Genomic DNA, 21,249 nt, shown 5'->3' with positions numbered 1-21,249 from the left:
ACTTAACATCTTTATTAATTCATAATCTATTTGTGTACACACAGAGCCACTAGAAAGAACAGAAAATAATCTTATAAGGATAAAGCGTTATTCAGACACTTGTACAATCTGCTTTCCGACGTTTCCCCCGGCCATCATGGAGAGAAATGCACCTGAAATATACAATAGAAAAGCCTTAGAATTTGCTCACACAGACATCAATGCAAACTAAACCCTAAACATGGAATAGGGCTGCAAGGATTTCTTCTGCTTGTGATTTGCTCTGATACATTTTATTTAGAGGTGCTGAGACAAATATGTGAAATGCTTTTTCTTCCCATTTAGTTGACAAACAAAACATGAACAGATTATCCCACGCTCCATGTTTAGTGGGTGGAGAAAGCCAAGTGTGTGGATTAATCAGGCATTCATGATTAGTGGGTGTTTAAAGGGATTCTGTCTTGATTTTTATGGTGTTGTTTTTATTTCTAATTTTACACTGCAAATAATTCACTCTACAATATAAAATTTCATTCCTGAACCAATAAGTGGATATTTCTAGTTGTAATATTGGTGTGTAGGTGCATCTCAGGTCATTTTGCCTGGTCATGTGCTTTCAGAAAGAGCCAGCACTTTAGGATGGAACTGCTTTCTGGCAGGCTGTTGTTTCTCCTACTCAATGTAACTGAATGTGTCTCAGTGGGACCTGGATTTTACTATTGAGTGTTGTTCTTAGGCTAAGGCCACACTAGGCGATAGCGCCGCGATTTGACTCGCGGCGACTTTTCGCCGCGACTTTTAAGCCGCAATCGCTGGGGAAACTTTTGCGCTGGCGTCTATGGGGAATCGCGAAAAATCGCCAGCGTAAAAACACACGCGGCGATCTTTTCTCTACGGTCGCTCGAAATTGCCTCGCTAGGCGATTTCGAGCGACAATAGAAAAAAGATCGCCGCGTGTGTTTTTACGCTGGCAATTTTTCGCGATTCCCCATAGACGCCAGCGCAAAAGTTTCCCCAGCGATTGCGGCTTAAAAGTCGCGGCGAAAAGTCGCCGCGAGTCAAATCGCGGCGCTATCGCCTAGTGTGGCCTTAGCCTTAGATCTACCAGGCAGCTGTTATCTTGTGTTAGGGAGCTGCTATCTGGTTACCTTCCCATTGTTCTTTTGTTTGGCTGCTGGGGAGAAAGGGAGGGGGTGATATCACTCCAACTTGCAGTACAGCAGTAAAGAGTGATTGAAGTTTATCAGAGCACAAGTCACATGACTAGAGGCAGCTGGGAAACAGACAATATGTCTAACCCCATGTCAGATTTCAAAATTGAATATAAAAAAATCTGTTTGCTCTTTTGAGAAACGGATTTCAGTGCAGAATTCTGCTGGAGCAGCATTATTAATTGATAAACACATGTTTTCCCCATGACAGTATCCCTTTAAAATCATTGAGCCACAAGAGAGTGACTTGATAAAATAAACTTTCTGAGAAAATGATTATATTCTTACTTGCAGTATTCTCCAGTCCGTGTAGTAGTGTTTCTTTAACCTGATAAATAAATGTACATTATCAGTCTCTGGGGAAGCAGCACAATTACACACACACATACACACATGTTAAAAGCCAGAGATATGGTACTGTACAGCCTTCATTACATAAAAAACACACACAAAGTACAGGTATAGGACCTTTTATCCAGAATGAAAAGAGTGTTCTGGTTATTATGTTACACATCCAGTCACTCTTTATACATTACATTTTTGGCTTACTAACTATATTAGATACATTTTTTATTTTGCACAGCCTATTTATTTACCCAGTTTTTATTTTTTTTGTTTTTATTTTTACACTGAATAATTCTTTTAATTGTGCTTTATATTGCAGTACAGAGTATATATCCATAAAATTGTTAATTTATTCTGTACATTTTGCTGACAGTGTTACATTGGCTGGCATCCAATATAAAGTCTCGTTTTTCTCCTGATGGGTGTAATGCATCTGATGACAGTTTTGTCTTTCTAGACGATATCAAATGAAAAGGCTGTGAGGACAGACAACAATTGCTCTGCATGGAATCTGCAGACTAGTTAGGGCTACTTACCTTTAGTTTGCCTGTTTTGATCCAGTGACTGAGTTGCACAATGGCAGATTCATGTTGGTCTGCATAATTCAGGACCATAAATCTTTCCCTAAAAGAAAATAATAAATTTTTTACAAAACAAAATGGTACATGAGATCCCCATATGTATTAAAAGGCACTAAGTTTTCACATGAGCAGCAACTAGTGCCAACCAATAAGATGTCTGCTTTTAAACAGATGACCAGTAATGCGTCTTGCTGATTGGTTGCTGCGGGTTACTGTCCAGGGCAAACTATGTGTCTTTAATTACATAAGCCCCTTATACTTTTCATGGGGCAAGCAACCATGATACCAAATTAATGATAATGCATTTAAATTTACAATTTAAAAAGGCCATAGACGTAGAGATCCGCTCGTTATGCCCGATATCCCCACATTGATGTGGGCGATATCGGGATGATCCGATCGTGGGCCCTAGGGCCAAACGATCGGATCATAATGCTACCGATACCCTGGAATGCTGGGAGACAGGGCTGTAGTTGTGTCTAGGCTTATACTCGAGTCAATAAGTTTTCCCAGTTTTCGTAGGTAAAATGAGGTGCCTCGGCTTATACTCGGGTCGGCTTATACTCGAGTATATACGGTAAATGCACAGATTCGGCCGCGATCCAAAGGGATTTTTTAACCTGCCCAATCGAGATGGCCAGATATCGATCGGGGAAGCCCGTTGGATGGCCCCGCACAAGGGCCAATAAGCTGCCGACTCGGTCTGTCTGCAGCTTTTATCGGCTTTACAGCTCCTGAGGCTGAAGTGGAAATGTGTTTTTATTGCTGCAGTTTTGAAATGCACATTCCTATTAAAGGATCATTTCTATCACCAACCTTGTAATATTGTTTTGCTTCAGGAAAGTTGCTGTTTCCGCTTGGAGAGGTGGTGGATAAGGTACATCCTTATTGTACTGGGAGATCTGCCCACATAAAATGATATGGCTGTTCTGGTTCATCTGAAAAATAACAGGAATTACATATTGTTACTAGATCTCCATTCCTCCTCCACAAAATACAAGTGGCAATACTGGGGCTGCAGGTCAATGGGGAGCCATATTGCAGTTAAGCATTGCTACAACTCTCTACTTAAGGAGCAGAATGTTTTTAAAGAATTTAAATTTATCTTTTAAAGTAATCCGGGGTAGCTGTTTGCAGAAAATGTTTGTGCCCCCTATACAGAGAAAGCAAACCCAGGCCCCACATGGCCACATAGTCAGCTTCCTCTATAGTTATGCCACTTCTCTTTTTTAACTGTCTTTATAAATTGGGACATATTTCAGCCTTATGACGTTTATTAAAGGGATATTTTCATGGGAAAAAAAAATAATTCCAAAATGAATCAGTTAATAGTGCTGCTCCAGCAGAATTCTGCACTTAAATCCATTTCTCAAAAGAGCAAACAGATTTTTTTATATTCAATTTTGAAATCTGACATGGGGCTAGACATATTGTCAATTTCCCAGCTGCCCCAAGTCATGTGACTTGTGCTTTGATATACTTCAGTCACTCTTTACTGCTGTACTGCAAGTTGGAGTGATATCACCCCCCTCCCTTTCCCCCCCAGCAGCCAAACAAAAGAACAATGGGAAGGTAACCAGATAACAGCTCCCTAACACAAGATACAGCTGCCTGGTAGATCTAAGAACAACACTCAATAGTAAAAACCCATGTCTCACTGAGACACATTCAGTTACATTGAGAAGGAAAAACAGCAGCCTGCCAGAAAGCAGTTCTCTCCTAAAGTGCAGGCATAAGTCACATGACCAGGGGCAGCTGGGAAATTGACAAAATGTCTAGCCCCATGTCAGATTTCAAAATTGAATATAAAAAAATCTGCTCTTTTGAGAAATGGATTTCAGTGCAGAATTCTGCTGGAGTAGCACAATCAACTGATGCGTTTTGAAAAAAACATGTTTTCCGATGACAGTATTCCTTTAAATATAAGCTTGTGGTCAAACCCAACACTGAAAATTCAACAAAAATTATTTATTTTGCAATAAAGCTGGAAAAATTCAGCAAATATGACCGTAATCTTGAGATTGAGATGGAGACATTAGGAAATTACCAACTCATGAATCACAACCTCCAAGCACTCGGCAGCAATACAAGTAGCTGTAAAGATTGATATAGACTGGGGGGCAGAAAGTATATTCCCCAAAGTGGCAAAAACCCTGGGCTTAGTTTTCTAACTACAGTCCCTCCAGCCAGAACAACAGGCAGATCCCTCTCATTAAGGTCTTTCCCGAAACGCGTAAGGCAATGCTGTTGACCCACTTGTTGCAATAAATATCTATTTCATTCGGAGTGCCGGCTGATCTAACTGCAGATTGAGATCCCTCTCGTTACCTGACAGACGACGGTATCACTTATCTCTCCACCAACATTATCAAAGTAAACGTCCACACCATTCGGACAGCAAGCTCTCAGTTTTTCTGCCAGGCCACGTTCCTTGTAGTTCACTGCGTTGTCAAAGCCCAGATCAGAAACCAACAGTTTGCACTTCTGTTCTGTGCCGCATATTCCCACAATGTGAGAACAGCCGAGAAGGCGTCCAATCTACAGGAAACAAAAAGGAAAAATACACATTTCGTTTTAAAAGTAATATGCACAAGCCGGCGGGCACCGGGAAAAAACCCGATGGGCCCCGCCAGCCCATATCCGCTCTCTGCCAAATCTCCCAGCAGAATCTCCCTGCCGTGACCTCCCTTTATCAGGCAGGTCGTGGCAAATACCAAGTGCGCGCATGCACAGTGCAATGGGTGCACCAGCAGCCCGCTGGGCCCCCCAGTCCGACCCTGTAAACACTTTGAGCACTTTGCAAGTTGAATATACAGGTATGGGACCTGTTATCCAGAATGTTTGGGACCTGGGGGTTTTCTGGATAACAGATCTTTCCGTAATTTGGATCTTCATACCTTAAGTCTACCAGAAAAACTTTAAATAAACCCAATAGGCTGGTTTTGCTTCCAATAAGGATTAATTATATCTTAGTTTGGACATGGTCCTGTTTTATTATTACTACAGAGAAAAAGGAAATAATTTTTAAAAATTTTGATTATTTAGATACCGTATATACGCGAGTATAAGCTGACCCGACTATAAGCCGAGGTACCTAATTTTACCTTTGAAAACTGGCAAAACTTATTGACTCGAGTATAAGCCTAGACACAACTACAGCCCTGTCTCCCAGCAGCGCACATTCTGCCAAAGCGACCCCCCCATCGATCAACCGGACTTCTTTGCAAAGTTGATGGTGACAGAGAATTGCCAAACGGATTACTGTGTGCATTGTCCCACTGTCCCACTACCATGTGCAGAGGGTGCTGTGTGATATTGCCATCACTGTTAATCCTTCATATAACCAACAGAGGGTGCTGTGTGATATTGCAGTCACTGTTATTCTTTCATATAACCAACAGAGGGAGCACTGTTATTCTTTCATATAACCAACAGAGGGTGCTGTGTGATATTGCCATCACTGTTAATCCTTCATATAACCAACAGAGGGTGCTGTGTGATATTGTCATCACTGTTAATCTTTCGTATAACCAACAGAGGGCGCACAGTTATTCTTTCATATAACCAACAGAGGGCGCTGTGTGATATTGCAGTCACTGTTATTCTTTCATATAACCAACAGAGGGCGCTGTGTGATATTGCAGTCAGTTATTCTTTCATATAACCAACAGAGGGCGCTGTGTGATATTGCAGTCACTGTTATTCTTTCATATAACCAACAGAGGGCGCTGTGTAATATTGCAGTCTCTCCCCAAGCGAACTGTTGGTATAGTAATGATTAAAAGTGACTCCAATCTCAGCTACTGCCCGCTGACTCGAGTATAAGCCGAGGTAGACTTTTTCAGCACATTTTGGATGCTGAAAAACTCGGCTTATACTCGAGTATATATATCGAGTATAATGGAGTCTATGGGAGATGATCTTTCCATAATTCAGAGCTTTCTGGATAACAGATCCCATACCTGTGCTATACTGTATATCACAAGGTACTATGGTTTTAAAAGGGATGTTTCCCTTCAAATTACATTTATGGTACAGGTGGCTTATTCTAAGCAACCTTTCAATTTGTCTTCATTTTTCATGCTGTTAATTACTACCATTGCAATATTCGACCTATTCTAGCATGCAGTTGGAAATAGTATCTGGTTCTTGGGGTCGCTGACCTACATCAAACACAAAAAAAAATCAAATCAACTGTGGGGTTTTAATTTTATTTGTAACCACTTATCGTCCTTTTTTTTTTAACCTGGTTGCTGGTGTAATTAAGTCTAAGAAGCCAATGGCATTTGACACTCCAATACTAGCATTGCTACATTTATGGTAAATATTATGGTGAATTTATGGTTATTTTTATGGGGAGTTAATTAAATCAAATGAAACGGGCTACAATATATCCATTATGTAAAACTGGTAGGCAGAGTAAAGAAACAGGAGACTATACTGTATATATTTATATTTAGAATATTTGTATCTTGTCAATACACAATGAATATGTATTTATTAGATAAATAGCAAAACCCAACACACATTTAAGAAACAAACATAACTCCCAACATTTTGGAAATAAAAAAAAGTTGGTCGTGCGTAGCGCGGTGAGAAATGGGTTTGACCGCGCCCATTTTTGTGGCCACACCCCCTATTTACCATGTTCATTTTACAAAATTTGGCAGGTTATGAAAGTTTGAACATATTTCTGTATTTTTTTTTTCAGTTATTACAGTTTTGCTAATGAAGGTGAATTGCCCTTTAGGGTAAGGCCACACGAGGAGATTCGGGGAGATTTTGTCGCCTAGCGACTAATCGCCTCGTCTTTTGAGCGACTATCTCCCCGAACTGCCTCAACGTTTTTCCCCATAGGCTGCAATGAAAAGTCGCCTGCGCTAATGCACACACGGCAATGCGTTTTCTATAGTCGCCCGAAGTTGCCTCGGGGAGATAGTCGCTCAAAAGACGAGGCGATAAGTCGCTAGGCGACAATCTCCCCAAATCTCCTCGTGTGGACTAGCCCTTAAGCTGTGAGGCTAACTTCTCCCAAGGGACCTATATTGTTACAATTACTTATTTGCTTTTCTCAAAATTGTTACAAAAGTATCTTGTCTGCAGCTGTGGCTGTTCTGGGCTCTCTGCCAAAAGCCAATTAATTTAGAAACATGGTTTCTTTTTCTGCCTGTTCAGTGCAGAGGAAACGGGACTTTCCAGTAGAAACGAGGGACTGCGGGTTTAGCTGTCAAAAGAGGGACTGTCCCTCTAAAAGCGGGACAGTTGGGAGGTAGGTATGTGAGATATATAGCTGAATAAAGCGCTGATTAGTAATTGTATCATTATTTATAATTAAAACATTCAGGAACCCCCTACCTGACCAGCCAATGAACCACAAGCCCCAGCAGCACCACTAACAACCATAGTCTGATTGGCTCCAGGGATCACATGGCCTTTCTCCTTTACACCAATCAATGCGGTGAGGCCAGTCAAACCAACAGCTCCTAAAAAGTGGGAGAGATGCCCATCCACAAGACTGGGGTCCAGCTGTTGAAATAAGGATAAGTAAACGTCATACAAGGAAAATGGCAGGATCTCCCAGTGAATCCTTTATAAAGATGTTTCAGGGTAGGAATATGATTTAGGTGGCCTCTACGTGGAAAGATCAACTCATTAAGCAAACGAGTTTCTTACTTTAATCAGAGATTCGCCATTCAGAATAGACTTTGTCTGCCAAGGCCAATTAAAGCTTGTGATGAAATCTCCTGCAGCAAACTTGCTTGTCCTGCTCTCCTCTACAACCCCAATCCCACCGCTGTCAAGAACTTCTGAGATCTTCCATGGCCCAATATAATCAGTGCCCGTGTCTTCATTCATACGGCAGCGCTAGAAAGGTTAATCAGATTAGTTGTACATACAGTAAATTGGATCAGTCACATGACTATCTGACACCCAACTGCTGCATGAAGAGAGAATGAAGAGAAACCGAGGCTGAGCGAGGAATAGTAAAGATAAACTTGATTATTTCAAAAACGGTGCAGAATATTTCATTGATTGTCTTTAGAAAGTTTCTTATTTCAGTGTGATGAAGCTTATATTAAATTTTCATTTTTTGCGGGATAGTTCCCCTTTAAATGGTTTCCAAGATATCGGCAGTTTTATACAGCTAGGCAGACTTGACTGTTGTCTCTAAGGGGCAAATTCACTAACCTCCAGAAATTCACCAGCGACGGCTTCGCTCACATCGCCACGCGAAAACTCGCCAGGACAACGCTAATTCACTAAAATGCAAAGTTGCGTCCAGGGCGCCGAATGATGGCGAAAATTGCGCTAGCGTTGGCTAATTTGCATATGGCGGGAAGTTAAAGTTGAATGGACGTATAAGTTGCAGCAAATACATTACACTACACAGGCCCAGTATAGTTTTTGTGCCATATGTTAGGAAATGTAGGGGGGAAGCCGGGTACCCCAAAAAAATGATCTTTTGCAGCCTATCACCCTGAAAAACTGAAAAGTCGCCAGCGTTTTTTGGGACTTTTAGGAAGTCCTATCTACTCTATTGCACTTCTCCTGGTCTGAGCTGGCGAAGGCAAGTCTGTCTCAAGAGGTAACGTTCAGTAAAATCCACATCTTAGAGAATTTACGTAGTTACATCCATTCGCCAGAGCGCAAATTCGCCAGGCGTTAGGGAGCGAAGTACCGCTAGAGTATATCTCCTTCGCTAGTGAATTATATGCCAGTGCCCGTTAGTAAATCGGCGAAGTCCTGAAATGACGTCACGCTGGCAAATTTTCGCCAGCGTTAGTCACTTCACCCTTTAGTAAATTTGCCCCTAAAGGTCCAGAGTTTCAGTGACTCTAACCGTCTATGGACTGTCTATGTACCTTCTGGGTTCACTTAATCCTAGGAGGTAAACTCCCAGTTAAGCCAAAAGCCTGGTATTAGTAGTCTAAAAATGGAAATATTTCAGAAACCATTAAAATAAAAAATGAATGGGCAAAACTGCACCCAGATCAGGTTACAGCAAATAATATAAAACATGCATACGTTACATGAGTAACTCACTTCAAACATTTACGGGGTTATTATTAATATGAATGAATTTTGTTACAACAGCGCCACCTGCTGGTCAGTTTCCCACCAGTCTGACCAGCAAGTAGTCAAGGAAGTTGTCAGGAGAAAGAAAGAGACTGATGTTCTTCTGCTTAGGAATAAAATTAGAAACCTTTCTCACATCTTTCCTAAGCAGAAGAACATCAGCCTCTTTCTTTCTCCTGACAACTTCCTTGACTACTTGCTGGTCAGACTGGTGGGAAAATGACCAGCAGGTGGCGCTGTTGGAACACAATTCATTCATATTAACAGCACATGTATCCCTTAATATCTTGGAATTAAAAAAAAAGAAATAATAAATGTACATTGCAAAAGTGCTTAGAATAGCCCCCTTGTCAATTTTACATTCACTTATTTTTAAGGTCATTATCCTTTAAGCGTGCCTGGTGTGTAATTATGATCAGTTACTACACTAAAATTTTCAGCCTATTGTGACTTTCTAGGGCACCGGTCCCCAACTTTTTTTTAACCCGTGAGCCACATTCAAATATAAAAAAGGTTTAGGAGCAACACAAGCACCTAGTGGTGCCAAATATGGCCTGTGATTGGCTATTGGTAAATCCTATGTAAACCTGCAGCCAATAGGAGGCTCTGTTTGGCAGTATACCAGGTTATTATGCAACTAAAGGTTACTTTTTAGCCTGAAATGCAAAAATAAGCTCCTGGTTTAAGGCCACTGAGAGCAACATCCAAGGGGTCGAAGAGCAACATGTTACTCACGAGCTACTGGTTGGGGATCACTGCAGATTAAAAGACTTGCTCACCAGATAGGGATCCACAGACAGAAATAGTGTTCGAGCCAAGACCTTTCCCTCTGTAAGCTCCTCGGAGACGGTCAGTTCTTCTAGACGGAAGTTCTCTTTGACCGGTTCCCTATCATTTCCTTTAAAAGGAAACAGCGGAACTCAAAGCATTACTGTTGCTTCACCAGTACAAATAAAGCCGTGATAAAATAGAACCAAGCAATAAGCAAAAATTATAATAAAGAAAGCACTCATTTAATCCCCATATTAAATTGTGTTTGATGTGCCCCAGAAACAATACTTTGCATAAAACTGTTCCTATGTGTTACCATGACTGAAGAAGTGGAGAGTAATCAAGAAAAAAAATATAGTTAGAATAATGTAATGGAGCTGAGCATATCTTTGGCACCGAAACTTGGGTTCATCATTACATTTTATAACAATTCTAAAGTCTTATCATAGTGTTAATAAGACAAAGCCACAAACTCGCAGCTGTATTATGAGCCTGACTCAAAGAGCTGTTTAAAGGATCAGTAACATCAAAAATGAAAATGTTTTAATGTAATAAAAATATAATGCAGTGTTGCCCTGCACTGGTAAAACTGGTGTGTTTGCTTCAGAAACACTACTATAGTTTATATAAACAAGCTGCTGTGTAGCCATGGGGGCAGCCATTCATACAGAGGATACACAGTAGATAACAGATAAGTACTACTATAGTTTATATAAACAAGCTGCTGTGTAGCCATGGGGGCAGCCATTCATACAGAGGATACACAGTAGATAACAGATAAGTACTACTATAGTTTATATAAACAAGCTGCTGTGTAGCCATGGGGGCAGCCATTCAAGCACAGGATACACAGTAGATAACAGATAAGTACTACTATAGTTTATATAAACAAGCTGCTGAGTAGCCATGGGGCAGCCATTCAAGCACAGGATACACAGTAGATAACAGATAAGTACTACTATAGTTTATATAAACAAGCTGCTGTGTAGCCATGGGGGCAGCCATTCAAGCACAGGATACACAGTAGATAACAGATAAGTACTACTATAGTTTATATAAACAAGCTGCTGTGTAGCCATGGGGGCAGTCATTCATACAGAGGATACACAGTAGATAACAGATAAGTACTACTATAGTTTATATAAACAAGCTGCTGTGTAGCCATGGGGGCAGCCATTCAAGCACAGGATACACAGTAGATAACAGATAAGTACTACTATAGTTTATATAAGTACTACTATAGTTTATATAAACAAGCTGCTGTGTAGCCATGGGGGCAGCCATTCAAGCACAGGATACACAGTAGATAACAGATAAGTACTACTATAGTTTATATAAACAAGCTGCTGTGTAGCCATGGGGGCAGCCATTCAAGCACAGGATACACAGTAGATAACAGATAAGTACTACTATAGTTTACATAAACAAGCTGCTGTGTAGCCATGGGGGCAGCCATTCAAGCACAGGATACACAGTAGATAACAGATAAGTACTACTATAGTTTATATAAACAAGCTGCTGTGTAGCCATGGGGGCAGCCATTCAAACACAAGATACACAGTAGATAACAGATAAGTACTACTATAGTTTACATAAACAAGCTGCTGTGTAGCCATGGGGGCAGCCATTCAAGCACAGGATACACAGTAGATAACAGATAAGTACTACTATAGTTTATATAAACAAGCTGCTGTGTAGCCATGGGGGCAGCCATTCAAGCACAGGATACACAGTAGATAACAGATAAGTACTACTATAGTTTATATAAACAAGCTGCTGTGTAGCCATGGGGGCAGCCATTCAAGCACAGGATACACAGTAGATAACAGATAAGTACTACTATAGTTTACATAAACAAGCTGCTGGGTAGCCATGGGGGCAGCCATTCAAACACAAGATACACAGTAGATAACAGATAAGTACTACTATAGTTTACATAAACAAGCTGCTGTGTAGCCATGGGGGCAGCCATTCAAACACAAGATACACAGTAGATAACAGATAAGTACTACTATAGTTTACATAAACAAGCTGCTGTGTAGCCATGGGGGCAGCCATTCAAGCACAGGATACACAGTAGATAACAGATAAGTACTACTATAGTTTATATAAACAAGCTGCTGTGTAGCCATGGGGGCAGCCATTCAAGCACAGGATACACAGTAGATAACAGATAAGTACTACTATAGTTTACATAAACAAGCTGCTGGGTAGCCATGGGGGCAGCCATTCAAGCACAGGATACACAGTAGATAACAGATAAGTACTACTATAGTTTACATAAACAAGCTGCTGGGTAGCCATGGGGGCAGCCATTCAAGCACAGGATACACAGTAGATAACAGATAAGTACTACTATAGTTTATATAAACAAGCTGCTGTGTAGCCATGGGGGCAGCCATTCAAGCACAGGATACACAGTAGATAACAGATAAGTACTACTATAGTTTATATAAACAAGCTGCTGGGTAGCCATGGGGGCAGCCATTCAAGCACAGGATACACAGTAGATAACAGATAAGTACTACTATAGTTTACATAAACAAGCTGCTGGGTAGCCATGGGGGCAGCCATTCAAGCACAGGATACACAGTAGATAACAGATAAGTACTACTATAGTTTATATAAACAAGCTGCTGTGTAGCCATGGGGGCAGCCATTCAAGCACAAGATACACAGTAGATAACAGATAAGTTCTGAAGAATCCCATTGTATACTACAGAGCTTATCAGTTATCTGCTGTGTATCCTATGCCTTTTCAGCTTTGAATGGTTTGCCTACACAGTGCCTCATAAAATCCTGAGGATGACAGGGATCAACCTGCAGCACATATAGTTTCCCTTAACTCAATATGTCTGCAGTACAAAGCTACAGATGCACTTTATCCATGAGAGATGAGCCAGACGTCCATTGTTTGAAATGGCAACAGTAAAATGTTACCGTGTAAACCAGTGATCCCCAACCAGTAGATTGTGAGCAACATGTTGCTCTCCAACCCCTTGGATGTTGCTCCCAGTGGCCTCAAATCAGATGGTTATTTTTGAATTCCAGGCTTGGAGGCAAGTTTTGGTTGCATAAGAACCAGGTGTACTGCCAAACAGAGTCTCCTGCAGGCTGTGAGTCCACATAGGGGCTACCAAATGGCCAATCACAGCCCTTATTTGGCACCCCAAGAACATTTTTCATGCTAGTGTTGCTCCCCAACTTCTTTTACTTCTGAATGTTGCTCACAAGTTGAAAAGGTTGGGGATCCGTGGTGTAAACCATTAGCAATGTTGTCTTCTTTGGTTTTGAAAGATGGCACAGCTGTGAATATATAGTGAATAAAGTACCCCCTCTTATATAAGGATATTATAAGTTACCGAGGAGTTTCATGACCATATAAAAGTACGAGGCCGAAGGCCGAGTGTTTTTATACAGGTCATGGAACTCCGAGGTAACTTCTAATATCCTCATATTTTGCAACTGGGGGTACTTTATTTATTATAATACACACATTCAGTGAGTCATGTGACCAAAATGACATCAGAACTCACCATTTATAACTGATGACATCAGAACTCACCGTTTATAAGGATATAATTTACAAGATATTCATGGCTTTTGTGTATTATATAAATATATCCTTACCAGGCCTTGATGCCAACACAACTCTCTTAATCTTCATGTCACAAATGTATATTTGGACCTAAAAGGGTAAATGTAAGGAATATATTCAGCTGTGTGGGAGTGGCATTTACTTAAAGGGCACCTATCACACCCAAAATCAAACACATATTAACAATAACATAAACACGTTTAATCAACATATATAGTTTTTTGGAAAAAAACTGCAGGTTTTTAAAAAATCCCTTACTTTGTCAAATGGGTTCTGAGACTATAACAGAGACTCTAATATGCAAATTTCAGGAGCATGCTCAGATTGTAACACTGCTTTGAGTATTCTTCCCAGAATGCCTTGTTTTAGTAAACTCCTCCACTAGAAGTATCAGGAATTTCCCTATCTTGTCCCCTGCTGGTAAAGTCATTATGCAAATGAAGGGCACACACTTCCAGCAGGGGATAGGGGTTTTTATTAGGTGGTTTAGTTCTCCTTAAATTGTACCCTAACCTTTAGGGTAAGCGCACACCTGGTGATTCGGGGAGATTTAGTCGACTGGCGTCTAATCGCCTCCTCTTTGGGGCGACATCTCCCCGAACGGCTTCCCCTTGTCTTGCGCCGACTATAATGAAAAATCGCCTAACTTGTTGGCCCTATATAAATAAATGATGATGATGATTATGTTGATGAAAGACGCATACGTCCCCAACATTTTGGAAATAAAACGAGGGATAAAAAAAGTTGCAGCTGAAGTTTGTTTTTGACCACGCCCATTTTTGTGGCCACACCCCCTAATTACCATGTTCATTTTACACAATTTGGCAGGTTATGAAAGTTTGAACATATTTCTGTGTTTTTGTTCCAGTTATTACAGTTTTGCTAATGAAGGTAAATTGCCCTTTAAGTCATGAGTCTAACGTCTCCCAAGAGACCTGTTATCTTATATTGTTACAATTACTTATTTGCTTATTTTAAAATTGTTACAAAAGTATCTTATCTGAAGCTGTGGCTGTTCTGGGCTCTCTGCCAAAAGCCAATTAAGTTAGAAACTTTGCTTCTTTTTATGGCTGTTCAATGCAGAAAAAAACGGGACTTTCAAGTACAAACGAGGGACTGCGGGTTGAGCTGTCAAAAGAGGGACTGTCCCTCTAAAAACAGGACAGTTGGGAGATATGAAGATGTGTTTAAGTCAAAAACGATGACAACATTTATTTGGAGAAATAGCGAATGTTGCAGAATAAGTGTTACTGAACATCTTCTTTCTTATATAAAACAAGACTGTTGCTGCAAAGAAATATTTTGTTCATGTAAAGATATATATGGGTACTCTATAAATTTGTGTGTATAGATAAATGTACATAGAATATTACAAACTACCATTTTCCTTTACAGTTTCCTTCTCACATTCTGCAAAATCATAAAACGACAGTCGATCAGCGTAACTGCCAGTCCTGACTAATATCCTTAAAGAGATACTGACACCAGAAATTAAACTCTCTTTTTACATCTATCATAATATTGCGTTTAAAAGCTACTTATAACTAGGGATGCACCGAATTCACTATTTTGGATTCGGCCGAATCCTTTGAGAAAGATTCAGCCAAATACCGAACCCTAATTTGCATATGCAAATTAGGGGTGGGAAAGGGAAAAAAGTTTTTTACTTCCTTGTTTTGTGACAAAAAGTCACGGATTTCCCTCATATGCAAATTAGGATTCAGATTCGGTTCGGCCAGGCAGAAGGATTCGGCCGAATCCTGCTGAAAAAAGCCGAATCCTGCCCGAATACCGAATCATGGATTCGGTGCATCCCTACTTCTAACTTTGCCATAAAGTATTTGCCCAATGCTTTTACATTACCTGTCTGATGCCCCATGTTCCTGTATGAGGGGGCTGCCATATTTGTGCAGCAGGAGTCCGTTAGCATTAGAAACTCTAACTGAGATGGGACAGTCAGGTTGGCAAAACAGTCAGGTTTAGGGTAGGACTACATGGACGTTTTCGGCGCAATCCGACGCACTGCGACAAATCGCATGCAGCAAAAATAAGTAAAGTGAATGCATTGTCGGACGCCACTGTCGGATGCAGATGCAGCGCGTTGGTTTGCGCCGAAAACGTCCGTGTAGTCCTACCCTTCGAAACATCAACTAACAATAACTTAGATAAACAAACCTCTCCGCAAAGAACAACCAACATGACCGATACGTAACTTATAATGTCCATTCATAATTTAAAAAGTAGTTTTCAGTGTCAGTATCACTTTAATAATGAACCAAAAAACAAATAGTTTGGTATATATAGTGAATAAAGTACCCCCTCATGTAAAATATAAGGATATTATAATTTACCGAGGAGTTTCATGACCATATAAAAGTACGAGGCCGAAGGCTGAGGGCTTTTATACAGGTCATGGAACTCCGAGGTAACTTCTAATATCCTCATATTTTGCAACTGGGGGTACTTTATTTATTATAATACACAAGTTTCAGTGAGTCATGTGACAGAAATGACATCACTACTCACCGTTTATAACTGATGACATCAGAACTCACCGTTTATAAGGATATAATTTACAGGATATTCATGGCTTTTGTGTATTATATATATATATGTATAAGTTGTGTTATTTGTCCATAATACACTTGATTCCTGCTTATAAACAAGCAGAGTTGCTATTGGTCTCAGCTGCACTAAGTGAATCTCCAGCTCCTGACACACTGCTGCTGTTTGGGAAGAGGAGAAACATAATGTGGAGAGAAGAACAAGAGATCACAGACTTGGATTCACTCACCTGGGTCACCTGCAGGTCACTTCCTCAACTGAACTTTATTTATAACACGTCGGCTTATTTCTGCACATGTGCACTCCCAGTAATATATTCCCCTTTCATTTAAATGTATAGTGTCCCAGGAAAAACACTTGGTTTAAATTGCTTTATATCAGAGCTGCACAGAGATCCCGTCTGCTCAATGTCTGGGCTGAAATGTGAGCTGAGTGTTCCCTTTCATTCTTCCACAGGAAGTGATCATAACTGTGAGTGACAAGCAGAACTCTGCCATAGCAACTCAAGTCCCGCCCCCCATCTCTGTTTTGCTCCCGGCTTGTACAAACCAGGGTTGCCACTGGCTGGACCGGTAAAAATGATACTTGACCCCAATGATAAGATAAGATTCTTTATTTGTCCCATGGATATTTCTACAAGCCGAACATGCAGTGAAATGCATCCTGATCCACTTTTTTAGACTGTGCAAAGTTCAAACATTCTAGTACTACAAGTACAAATAAAAATTTACAAAAAAATAAAATAAAATATTTTTTTTAAATGTAGTATAGCAGCGGAGCATATGTAGTACAAGATGAACCATGTGATTTACATAAGTGACAATGAGTGAAGATTGTATAAAAATATAAAATATAAAAACAGCAGTGCAGTGCACCAAATAACCATATTATGGTGAAATAAAAGAAAACGGTGCAGTAACAGTACACAGTATTAAAGTAGGAATATAGAAAGGCCGGGATTTTTTTCCAAAAAAAGGTGGCAACCCTAGTTGCCAGGTTGGCGGTTTTCCAGCCAAATTGGGCTACTAATTTAAAGCCCAGGTGGGTTTTGAAAGTACACACTAGCCAAGGTACGGATTAGGGCTACTTTTTGGGCCTTTGGCTGATTTGTACTTTGGAAACCGGCCAAAGTTTTTTCTTGCCCTAATGTGCCGAGCCTGTCTCATCCAATGCATGTTGGGTAATGTAGTTTTTGTTTAACAATTTGCCAAATGCCAAGTTTAATGTAAGACTACAATACCCAGCATGCAATGGGACTTGTGTAGAAGTCGGGAGTTACCAGCTTTTGGGCTCTGTACCCCAGTCTCCCTTCACTCTTAAGCATTCTCTCATTTTCTGGTGACTTTCCTCAATTTCAGACAATTTTAGGGCAAAAATCTGCTGGCCACCAAAATGTCTAGGGGTTGAGCTGTTTTACCAATATTTATTGAAATTGTATATGTATTAGGGATCCCTATACCCCCTGGGCCCCCCTTTGTAGTTACTCCCCTGGTGACGGGCAAATCTGTCCCATTTTGCTTCATGGAAAAATTTGAGAAATAGTGACATTTTCACATATATTTATTTATTTTTTAGACTTTTTTCACTGCACATATTGCGCTATTTTTGGGCTACTTTTGAAGTGCCTCTTGGCTAGTTTTGAGCTGGTTTTGTAGCCGACTTTTTGGCTGGTTTTGAAAATTAGACTTGGCAACCCTGGTACAAAATTTGATTAGGCAAAAGTGATTCGTGGAGCTGTACATTTCCCCCAAACATTATATTTCTATTGTTTTCCATTATTATCTGTGTGCTGATGAGTTTGGAAGAAGGAGGCACCTCTCGCACGCCCTGGCCTTCTAAACTGGACGCCTGGTGCGCGGTGATGGAGGGACCGGCACCCTCCAAATGGCAATACAAGGAAAGATTCACTGGCACACGAAGGCTGGGACAAGCCCTTGCGTTTTTATTAGCAGAAAGGTGCAACGTTTGGAAATGTTGCACCTTTCTGCTAATAAAAATGCAAGGGCTTGTCCCTGCTTGCCCCAGTCTTCGAGTGCCCATGATCACTTTGGTATCCAGAAGAGCTGGTTGAGGGTTACAAAAATAATTTTTTTTTGCTCTGTTTTTTTTACATCTATAAAGACACCACATCTACCCCATGAAGCTGCTGCCTTATGTAGGGTTCCTGTATATAAAATAAGGGCCTGGGCAGTGTGTAAAGTGGATTAAAATGATGTCATGTGAAAAGTGCAGTGTCTGATAGTGTAAATGTGAAAATGCCTGTTATATGTATATATGGGTTTTGAATGTTGAAAAATTGTAATGTTTTGTGCATTTAAAGGGTTTGGCCACAAGAGGCCAGTAGGTTCTTAGTTATGTAAGGATGTAATATTTTCCTTGGCCACTAGGGGGGGATAGAGGGACAGGTGGTAAAGGGTAGAAAAGAAAGGGTTCCACCCAGGGTGTAGTCAGTCAGGTCCCGGAGGTATAGCCAGGTAGATCTTAAAGTGTGGCACTAGGTGCCTCAGCCATACCTCACAACATTTTGGAAATAAAAAGAGGGACAAAAAAGTTGGCGCATGTAGCATGCCAATTTTTTTACCACACCCATTTTTGTGGCCACACCCCCTAATTACCATGTCCAATTTACAAAATTTCACAGGTTATAAAAGTTTGAACATATTTCTGTGTTTTGTTTTTTTTTTCCATTTATTACAGTTTTGCCTTTGAAGGTGAATTACCCTTTAAGCTGTGAGTCTAACATTTCCCAAGAGACCTGTTATCTTATATTGTTACAATGACTTATTTGCTTATCTAGATACATTTGAATTGTTACAAGTGTATCTTATCTTCTGTTGTGGCTGTTCTGGGCTCTCTGCCAAAAGCCAATTAAGTTAGAAACTTTGTTTCTTTTTCTGGGTGTTCAGTGCAGAGAAAATCAGGACTTTCCAGTACAAATGAGGGACTTCAGGTTGAAATGTCAAAAGAGGGACTGTCCCTCTAAAAACGGGACAGTTGGGGGGTATGGCCTTAGGCAGGTAGGGCAAAGTAAGAATGGGTAGCTGTCACCCCAACTAGGAGAAAGTGGCTGCAGCAGCCGTGGCTCAGCCACGGTTAGGGAATTAAGGTGGCCATAGACTTAAAGATCCGCTCGTTTGGCGACATCGCCAAACGAGCGGATCTTTCGCCGATATGCCACTAAACTGCGTGGCTATATCGGGGGTAATTCGAGCGTTTGGCCGTATGGCCGAACGATCGAATTACGATGCGCCATGCGGCTCCGACGGGTCGGTCGGGTAAGAATCCAACCTTCCCGATCGATATCGTGGCCAGATATTGATCGGGATGACCCGTCGGAAGCCCCCATACACGGGCAGATAAGCTGTCAAATCAGTCCAAACGACCGATATCGGCAGCTTTATCTGCCCGTGTATGGCCACCTTAAATGTTCAGATAGGACATTTTTCTGGGCGGCATGCCGCCAACGCGCTCTATATGGAGCACTAGGGACGCGCTGCTCCCCAGTGCTCCGGCGCTTGCACGCCAGAGCTCTTAGAGAAGATCATATAAGGTGGGTGTGTGGGTCAGTTTACCTTTGATATACCGCTCCTTTCCTCAGTGTCAGGGAAGTACCCTGTCCGTGTCTAATTCCATTTAATTAAGTGGGTATGACAATGTGGTTAAGTCTTCCTGTAAATCCCGTCTATTTGTGTCACATGGTTGATGTTAAGCCCTGACCAACCTGTGCTCTCTTAATACGCCTCGTCTTTCGCCTTAACTAATTCAGTGCTGATGTTGAGTATTTCAAAAACAGCTGAGCTGCTACTTATATGGGATCCTGAGAGCCACGTACAAGGGAAAGACTGTATTGTACCTACAAATGGAAATGTGCTGCTACATTAGCCAGCTTTAAATCATTCATATTATGATTACTACTGAGCAAGGTCATAGAATTGGGTGGTTCTTATCACTTGCCCAAAAACCAAGTCACCTCAACTTAAGGTGGCCATACACGGAGAGATCCGCTCGTTTGGCGATGTCGCCAAACGAGCGGATCTCTCTCCGATATGCCCACCTTGAGATAGGCAATATCGGGCTGATCCGATCGTGGGCCCTAGGGCCCAACGATCGGATCCTAACGAATGGTAACGGTCGGTCGGATCGCGGGACCACATCAACGTACAAATGCGGCCGCGATCCGACGGGATTTTTAGTCCCATCCGATCGAGATCTGGCCGACTCCAGGAACAGACGAATTCAATCAATGACTCAGCAAGTGCACCGAATTGTCCAGAAACACAAGTCCCAAGAGTTCGAGTGCCGGACTGGTCCTTACAAGAGTAAGCTTTACCAGCAGTCTCCCTTTAGTTCCTGTTAACTAGTCATTACAGATGGGCTCCACGGAAGATGACCTTTATGTAATTTGGAGCTTTCTGGATAATGAGTTTATAGATAAAGAATACCATACCTCTCCTATGACGTGGACATGAACACATTTGCAAATAACTCAACTGGTTGCATATACAGTATAGCATATACAGTATATCTTTTCATTTCAATACAGTATAATAGAATGTGCTCTGACACGGGAAGAGGAAATTAAATTCATCATTTATATACTAAAAAAAAATCAAACATAGTGGCATGTAAGAGACTCCAATATGAAAATGGTGCATATGTTAATAATAATAATAATAATAATAATAGCAGTCCGACATCACAAACTCGGTCAATCACTGTTTTTGGTAGAAATTTTGTACATGGCAAATAATTTACTAGTAGGTGTAGTAGAGTAATAGAAACCCCAACAGTCATGACCTGCTGCTGATTCTGTGTCACTGCATCATTCATTGAGGCTTGTTCCATATAATAGCAGTGTTCAACATAATAATAGCTTGTTCCAAATAATAGCAGTGTGGAGTTTAATTAGTGACGTCTCTAGATTAATATTCCTCTGCAGACAGAGGATATCCCTTGGGTAAAGGCTTAAGTGCTTCTGCATCAGATACCCAGGTGCTGGTAAATATATTAACATGGAAGGACCTGGGTGATCATGTTGATTGTAGCCAGATCTGTGTGGTCCATCAGTACCTACTATTAAACTCAGTCGTGTCTCTGTTCAGCTAAGACCTATGTCCCACCC

At 40.9% G+C, this 21,249-nt stretch overlaps 1 protein-coding gene across 1 annotated transcript; it reads right to left on the bottom strand.

The window, feature by feature from the left end:
• Nucleotides 1–2: 2 nt before the first annotated feature.
• ptgr2.S (prostaglandin reductase 2 S homeolog) lies at nt 3–16,527 on the bottom strand (the record flags this gene model as incomplete). The annotated part of the gene is given in 10 exon segments (NM_001095485.1): nt 3–152; nt 1,479–1,518; nt 2,072–2,159; nt 2,933–3,054; nt 4,445–4,654; nt 7,472–7,642; nt 7,790–7,981; nt 9,973–10,091; nt 13,595–13,652; nt 16,357–16,527. Coding segments are annotated over 9 exon segments (1,044 nt in total). The 3' UTR covers nt 3–87.
• Between the last annotated feature and the right edge of the window lie 4,722 nt (nt 16,528–21,249).

This window comes from Xenopus laevis, chromosome 8S, assembly GCF_017654675.1.
Source record: "Xenopus laevis strain J_2021 chromosome 8S, Xenopus_laevis_v10.1, whole genome shotgun sequence".
Taxonomy (NCBI): domain Eukaryota; kingdom Metazoa; phylum Chordata; class Amphibia; order Anura; family Pipidae; genus Xenopus; species Xenopus laevis.
The sequence above is the reverse complement of the archived record's forward strand: the minus strand, read 5'-3'. Positions and strand labels throughout refer to the sequence as shown.